This window comes from Triticum dicoccoides, chromosome 6B (genome assembly GCF_002162155.2).
Source record: "Triticum dicoccoides isolate Atlit2015 ecotype Zavitan chromosome 6B, WEW_v2.0, whole genome shotgun sequence".
NCBI classification, from domain to species: domain Eukaryota; kingdom Viridiplantae; phylum Streptophyta; class Magnoliopsida; order Poales; family Poaceae; genus Triticum; species Triticum dicoccoides.
In genome coordinates, this window is record NC_041391.1 from 695,847,065 (window position 1) to 695,855,087 (window position 8,023).

At 47.3% G+C, this 8,023-nt stretch overlaps 1 protein-coding gene across 1 annotated transcript; it reads right to left on the reverse strand.

The window, feature by feature from the left end:
- Positions 1-5,402: 5,402 nt before the first annotated feature.
- Positions 5,403-7,737, reverse strand: LOC119324815. The gene has a single exon (XM_037598582.1). It carries the CDS (start codon positions 7,549-7,551, stop codon positions 5,491-5,493), a length of 2,061 nt encoding a protein of 686 aa, XP_037454479.1. The 5' UTR covers positions 7,552-7,737; the 3' UTR covers positions 5,403-5,490.
- Positions 7,738-8,023: the final 286 nt, after the last annotated feature.

The window sequence follows — 8,023 nt, forward strand, 5'->3', positions numbered from 1 at the left end:
CATGGGCCATGAGTTGGTCGGGTTGTGATCGCCGTAAGGATCACGGACCATGTATTGGTCGGGTGGTGATCGCCGTAAGGATCACGGGTTTGTTGTCAGGTTGTGATCGCCGTAAGGATCACGGGTTTGTTTTTGAGATCAGCACGTTGGTGGTCTGGAAATGATCACGTTCGGTAAGCCAGTCCATGGGACGAGTATCAGTTGAGCATATTCACAGCATGTTGGATATATTGTTGCATTGATGTCAGATGGTTAAATATCATGATATTGTTTGTCATTATGTTTATGCTTGTTGTGAGCTTGCAAGTACATTCAATGTACCGACCTGGCGTGTCATGCCAGATTTCAGGAAAGTCTCGTTGGAAAGGAGTGTTGTCCGAGTCTAGATCGTGTCCACATTGGTGTCCCTGTGCTATGGAGTTCCGCTACGACGTTGTTCCACTGCCGCGTAGTTTTCATGATCGAGGCCCCCTTTATGTTCACTAAATAATGTACATATTGTTCAGCCGCACCGTATGTGCCGCTTGGCCTTGCTAACTGTTGTAATATAAACTATGATCCTCTATCATGAATAAAGCAGTCGTTTTTCTGTACCAAGTTGTTGTGTGTTGCCAGAAGACAAGGTCTCTGGGTTGGCAATGCAAGCTAAACCGGTCGCTCTGAGCCGGGGTGCCATAGCCATGAGCATGCAGCTGCATTTATTCAAGACATGACATGACTTGTGTATCACTATTTTTGAGATGTGATGATATTTGTGTTGGATGATGATGATGGTATGACGAGACTACTGTATGCGTATGATATGATGAGAATAATGTATGTTTATTATGATGTGATGAAACTACTATATAGAGCATGCACAAATACAACACAAATACGTAGAGGGGATTTTTTTTGTGAAAGCAGGAATATTAGTAGTAGTGCTGATAGGAGTCTAGCGGCAGCGCTGGTTTAGCAGCAGCGTTTGTTGTGGTGCGGCGCTACAGATAGTTAGTACTAGTGCTAGTCGAAGCAACGCTACAGCTAACCATACTTACATGTAGCGCTGGTTGAAGCAGTGCTACTGCTACAACTTAGCTGTGCGCCTTTGTAATAGCGCTGCAGCCATCGCTATTGATATGGATATTTCCAGCGCTACTAGTAGGCTTTCTCTTATTAGTGGTAGGTCTATGATGAACTACTCACGCATCATCGGAGAGGCACCAATGAGGATGATGAACCCCTCCGTGATGGTGTCTAGATTGGATCTCGTAGTTCTGGAACTTGCGGCGGCTGGAATTGTTTTTCGTCGACTCCCCGAGGGTTTCTGAAATATTTGGGTATTTATAGAGCGAAGAGGCGGTGCGGGAGGTCACCGAGGAGAGCATAGCCCACCTGGGCACGCCCAGGTGTCTTGTGCTCACCTCAGGCCCCCTCTCTGATACTTCGTTGGCCCATCTTGTGTCTTCTGGTCCAAAAAATTCTCCAAAAAGTTTCACTGGGTTTGGACTCCGTTTGGTACCGATATTCTGTGAAGTAAAAAACAACAACTTGCACTGGGCACTATGTCAATAGGTTAGTCCCAAAAATGATATAAAGTTGCTATAAAATGATTGTAAAACATCTAAGAATGATAATATAACAGCATGGAACAATCAAAAATTATAGATATGTTGGAGACGTATCACATAGCACTGATACGTCGTGATACATCTCCAACATATCTGTAATTTTTTTATTGTTCCATGCTATTATAGTATCAATCTTGGATGTTTTATATACATATACATGCAACTTTATATCATTTGTTGGGACTAACCTACTAACTTAGTGCCCAATGCCAGTTGCTGTTTTTTGCTTGTTTTTTACTTTGAAAAATATCAATACCAAACGAAGTCCAAATGCCACGAAACTTTTTGGAGATCTTTTTCTGGCAATAAGAGACCCTGGAAGCTTCGGGAGGGGACGAGAAGACGAAGGAGTGGACCACTAGGCACCAAGGCGCACCTTGGTAAATAGTGGGGCCCATGAGCCTCTGTTTAACCTAACTACGCCTCTATAAATTCTCAATAATCAGGAAACCTATCAGGGAGTCCACGAAATACTTTTTCCGCCAGCGCAAGCCTCTGTTCTCGACAGATCCCCTCTGTCGGAGGGGGAATCAATCACAGAGGGGTTCTTTATCATTTTTTCTACCCCTTCGATGATGCGTGAGTAATTTACCACAGACATGTGGGTCCATAGTTAGTAGCTAGATGGTTTCTTCTCTCTTTTTGATCTTCAGCATAATGTTCTCATTGGTGTTCTTGGACATTTATTTGATGTAATGACTTTTTGCGGTGTGTTTGTTGGGATCCGATGAATTGTGAGTTTATGATCAGATCTATCCATGAATATTATTTGAGTTTTCTCTGAACACTTTTATGCATGATTAATATAGCTTCGTATTTCTTCTCCGATTTATTGGTTTGGTTTGGCCAATTAGATTGATTTATCTTTCCATGTGGGAAGAGGTGGTTTGTAATGGATTCGATCTTACGATGCTCAATCCCAGTGATAGAAAGGGATATGACTCGTATGTATCGTTGCTATTAAGGGTAAAAATATGGGGTTTATTCATACATGAGTTTATCTTCTCTACATCATGGAATCATGCTTAAGGCATTACTCCTTTTCTCATGAACTTAATTCTTAGATGCATGCTGGATAGCGGTCGATGTGTGGAGTAATAGTAGTAAATGCAGAATCATTTCGGTCTACTAATCTTGGACGTGATGCCTATGTATGATCATTGCCTTGGATATCGTCATAATTATTCGCTTTTCTATCAAATGCCCAACAGTAATGTGTTTACCCATCGTATGCTATTTTCTCGAGAGAAGCCTCTAGTGAAAACTATGCCCCCTGGGTCTATCTTTTATCATATATTAAACTAAAACTACTTTGTTGTATTTTTTATTTTTTATTTTTGTCCCATCTATCTATCAAAACTATACAATTAAATCTTGCTCGTAACCATTGAGGGATTGACAACCCCTCTACGCATTGGGTTGCAAGTATTTGTTGTTTATGTGCAAGTGGTGTTTACATAGTGTTGCTTGGTTATCCTACTGGATTAATAACCTTGGTTTCATAACTGAGGGAAATACTTATTTCTAATGTACTGCATCATTATCTATTCTTCGAGCAAATCCCAATGCAGCTCACAAGTAGCACGCACCCTGTTGTGGTTGAGAACTCGATGACCCTTGATCGATCCCTTCAAATTGAGAACACGCTTTTCCGCATGCTACGTGTCTGCAAGGACTCCCTACATCATCGTCATCTCATTCATGTAGTCCTCCTCGTCGGACGAGCCTTCGGACGACTAAACATAGTGCACGTATATGTACTTCATATCCAAATCCATTGCTTCAAAGAAGAAGGGACAAAAAAAATTAGCACCAACATTACACTGAATAGTTGTCGGTCATGGTGAGTAATGTAGAAGTGGATGGTACCTGTGTGGCCGTCAGAGGAGAGGTGTGGAGCGTGGCGGAGGAGAAGCGACGTGCTACCTTGTGTGTATTGTTGGAGGTGATGGATCCATCGAGTTTCGGCAGGGGTGTGGCGGGGCGGCCGGGGTGCTGGAGCGACGGTGATAGCAAGAGAAATATGAAAGTAGAGCAAATGGGAGAATGGAGGCGTGTGGTCCCGGAGGGGTTTTGCGCCAGATGGGGGTGTCAGAGTCCTACGTGGCTTCTGTCTGGACTCCCGCAAAGTCCCTCCCAGTTTGTCTCGGATTTGCGGGAAAAAGGTTCGTCTCGGGACCGGTCGACGAACCGATATTGGCCCGCGTTGGATGACAAAACACTCCCGGACTGCGCAGAACGAACGTAGGCGGGCGATTTGAATTTCCGCTTTGGAAATGCCTCAATAGGTAGAAACACTTCAGGGTTTTGAGTAGCAAAACCCATGCATAACAAATTTTCTAGATGAAAAATATACCGAATAATATCATCTCGACTACTAGCATCATGACCAATTGATATATCAACAACAGAGGCATAACAATGGATAATCTCTATAAATTTTTAACCACGACAAGACAGATATTTAGCTAGTCCAAGTAAAACCTGGGTACTATATATACTCCGGTTGGAACAAGCCAACAAAGAAAATCAAAAGGCAATTGAGTACAAAGATGGCGAGGAACCACGCATGTGCTCACTGCATTATTAGCATGTTACCCTACGTACGTGCATGCATATTGCGGACCACCTCATCAATTGGTAGTTCGTTTATACGTACACTCACACCGACACATAGAGTTATACTTACAAGATTGCTCAATAGATGTAACAGTAACATCTTATATTATGGACGAAGGGTTCAATTTATGCAAGATTTCTTACACAATACATCTTCGTGACACACAAGGTTACACGTATATCTTCGCTCCTGCCCTCATGCGAACTCTCATCTAGGGTTTCACTGCCTCTCGCCATCGCCGCTGCCAGCCCGCCTCGTCTCCAATGGTCCTTGGACCATGGAGGCATGGTGGATCCCGGCCCTTGCCGGCAGGAGGGCTCTGTTTTTAAGTGCTTTTTAGAGTTTTGTTAGGGTTTATGCCACGCTCGAGAAGACGAGGCGGTGGCGGCTTCTTCAAGATGGAATACAGTCCTCCTCGCCTAGCCCCTATCCTGGTGATGTTTCAAGCGTCGTTGGAAGGCGTGTCAAGGCTTGTCTCCGACGGATCTCGTGGGATCCGGTCGGCATTTGTCTTCGGTGGATCCGACTAGATGCGGCCTTCATTTGTCTACTCTGTTTGTCTGCAGGTTGGATCCTTCCGATCCACGCGCTTCTCTTCATTGGATTCTGATGTGCTGGTCTTATGGGGCCTTAGCACGATGACTTCCCGCATGTCTACTACAACAATGTTTGTCCGGCTCTAACGTGGGAGGGGCGACGGCGACCGCGCGCCTTCTGCTCGCTCCAGTGTACTTCTAGTGTTCTTTGTACTACCTTGATAGTTGAGGAATAGATCGATAGTTTTCTCGAGAAAAAAAAAGTTGCACATATGCACCTACTCGTTCCATGAATCTCTTGCACCATACACATTGACTCACTGTAACTCGAGGCTGTGTTAAAAAAATAAACTTCAGGCTGGCTTCAACAGGAACGAGCCAACTTGGTACACAACAAAACTTCTTCGCCGAGCCGCAGGGGTAGGATCGATAGAAACAAGGAGATGTTCAGGACCATGATCTACTTGCACCTGTCGTGCCGTTCAATTAGTCCTCATATATCCTGTCAGATGATATACGGTACCGAGCTTAGGTGCGGATGCACAATAGATTAGACCAACATTGTCGAGAAGAGGAGTTCACCCTCATAGTGTCTGAAGAAGAGTTGGTAGTCAATAAAATTCACATGGCCTTCAAGAACCGAGAGAAAGGAACAATTTACATGGCTTCAATCAATAATTATAAGAAAAGGTGATAAACGTTAAAGTTGTCATCATGTCCCTGCCTAATTGGTGCCTTCTACTACAGGTAACTTATCCTTCTCGTTCTGGATAAGTTCCTCCAAATAAAGTTGATAGAAGTGTTCTGCCATGAGCCAAAGGATGGTTGTCAACTCACCGCCGGTGCTGAGCTTCTCGGCATGAGCCTTCCTGCTGCATTTGTTGCTTGCATAGACAAGAATATCCGTCCACACATCTAGGACAAGTTTCAAGGAATCAGCCGTTCCATCTTTCTCTTGCCTTAGCAGTTGCTTGGCAAGTCTAACTACATAGGACAGTCGAGGAGTATCATGGCTGAAGCCTTTGCTCGCACATAGGATTCTTGCAAGCTCCTCTCTGTCGGCGACCCTGGAACTAGAACCGGGGTCATCGTGCAGGCGGAAGAGATTCTTGAGCTTAGCACAAAGGTTCATGTGTTGGCGCCTATGCGTCGATCCTCTAGTCTTGACTAGATTTTCGCAGGTTTGTTGATATAACCTGTTCTGGGAGAGGCCAGGTAGCATGTCGGGTGTCGCCACAAGGAGGAACATCATGTAGTTGGATATCACCTTGATCGCATCGACATCAAGTGATGCATCTTCGTCCTTGGCCCGCTGGCTCTTGGCGAGAAAAACATCACTGCCGATGTGCCAGATGATGATGCACTCCTGGAACTCAACACCGAGTGAGTCTTTGAGTATGCCATGGAAGAGTTTCCTGAGAACCAGTGGTTCCTCGCCCCACCTGTTCCTGAGCATGCCCAGTGAGTTCACAACCCCTTTCTTGTACACTCTTTTCATGTGATCGGATATGCAATCTTTCACATGTACGGGCATCTCAATGGCCCATGAGTAATGCTCCCTGTTCCACCACTCATTGAGTCCCAGTCCTACCATCTTGGCCAACCTGCCGAGCAGAGGCCTCGTGAATGCACCGTCGGAGCGGGTGCAATAGTGCAGCATGTTGAACTGCCCCATGGTACGTGACCACCTTCTTGACTTGTACCGGCTTCCTCCTCCTAGCCTCACAAGATGGTGAAGATATGCGACCAAACGCCTAAGCCGGTCCCACCTTTCATTGCACAGAGCCGCGGTCCGAAGCCAGCGCCATCTCGTGGTACTCAGGAAGGCGAATGTCCAGGAGGAGCCTAGCGCGTTGAGCAGCGCCGTCGTCTCCATGAACAAGGCACCACCGTACAAGACGTAGGTGATGACGACGTCGACCCCGCGGTGGGCGACGTCCTTGCCAATGAGCCTAAACAGAAGCAGCGAGGCAGCAATGGCGAGCGGGGAGACGAGACGTACCGAGTAGCCGAACCAGGTGTGGATGACGGCTGCCTTGGTGTACAGCATGTCGTACATTAGGGAGAGCTCGGTCTCCATCAATGGCCAGAACTCCACCACGTCCACCATCTTGGCGGTGTCTGAGGCGTCTTCGATCACCGGACAGTCAACTATGGCACGCTTGCAGATGTGGAAGAGCGAGTGAGCCCGTCGCACAAGGGACTCCTCGTCCAACACTCCACCCTTGAGCACGTGATCCTGGGGGTGAAAGTGCCCGTGCGTGGCAGGTGGTTGCTTCTTGACGGCGCCTCGGATGCTGTCCAGGTTGCCGAGCATGAGCGCCCACGTCTTCTCACCGTACTTGACCGCACCGACGGCCAACATCAGAACGGAGGCGAGCTGGAGCAGCGGCCCCCTTCCGGAGACATGCTCGTAGAGGACGTACACGGCCGCCAGCACCTGAAGCACCACGTGTAGCAGGTGGCGCTTCCAGAGCTTGTTGTCCTCCAGGGAGTAGGCGGTGATGTTGTCCGGGCCTCCGAGGTGCAGCAGGAGGAACGGCGCCCAGAACGCGACGATGGGGTGCTCCCGCCCCGCGCCCTTGAGGGAGAGGTGACCGAGGGCGTAGGTCGCCGTGTAGTCGCCCAGCTGGTACGCCAGCCACAGCAAGAACCAGAGCACGGGGTGCGCTCCACGCCTGCGGATGCCGGCGAGGAGGAAGAGGGCGAGCTGGAGGCCGAGGCTGAGGAGCACCAGGATCTGGATGGACCAATTGTTCCAGAGATCCTGCGCCCGAGCTCCCATTTGGACTCTCCTGTTCTGTTCCGGCAAGGAACTATGCTACACGCATGTACAGTGTCGCTAAGCTAAACTACGTCCGCTCCACGAAAATTGCGAAATGGAGTATACAGACCGGCATCCCGAACCAGTCTGGTCTCCGGCCAATGCACTTCTATAGCGGCGCCACTATCTAGCAGAGTGCTCCAGACAACTTGCTCCCTGCCGTCAGTACCTAGCTGAGTACTCCAGACTTACGGTTCTACATCTTCTTATGCTTAATATATAAGATCTCCAATACTCCGATTTGATCTTCGTACGTGGATCCCACCCACGTGGGTTGCGCGCTCTCCCTCTCTCTCCACTCAACATAGTACTACACGCCAAATGATAATTGCATGCATGGCTCTTCCATTCTTTCTCCTCTCTCCACGATAGAAATGCATGTCTTTTCTTTCTTTTAGAAAATTTAGATGACACATTCTTTTAGACAAACTTG

What these genes read in the sequence shown, in the direction of transcription:
- LOC119324815 (XM_037598582.1), bottom strand. Translation starts at nt 7,551, where the DNA reads ATGGGAGCTCGGGCGCAGGATCTCTGGAACAATTGGTCCATCCAGATC.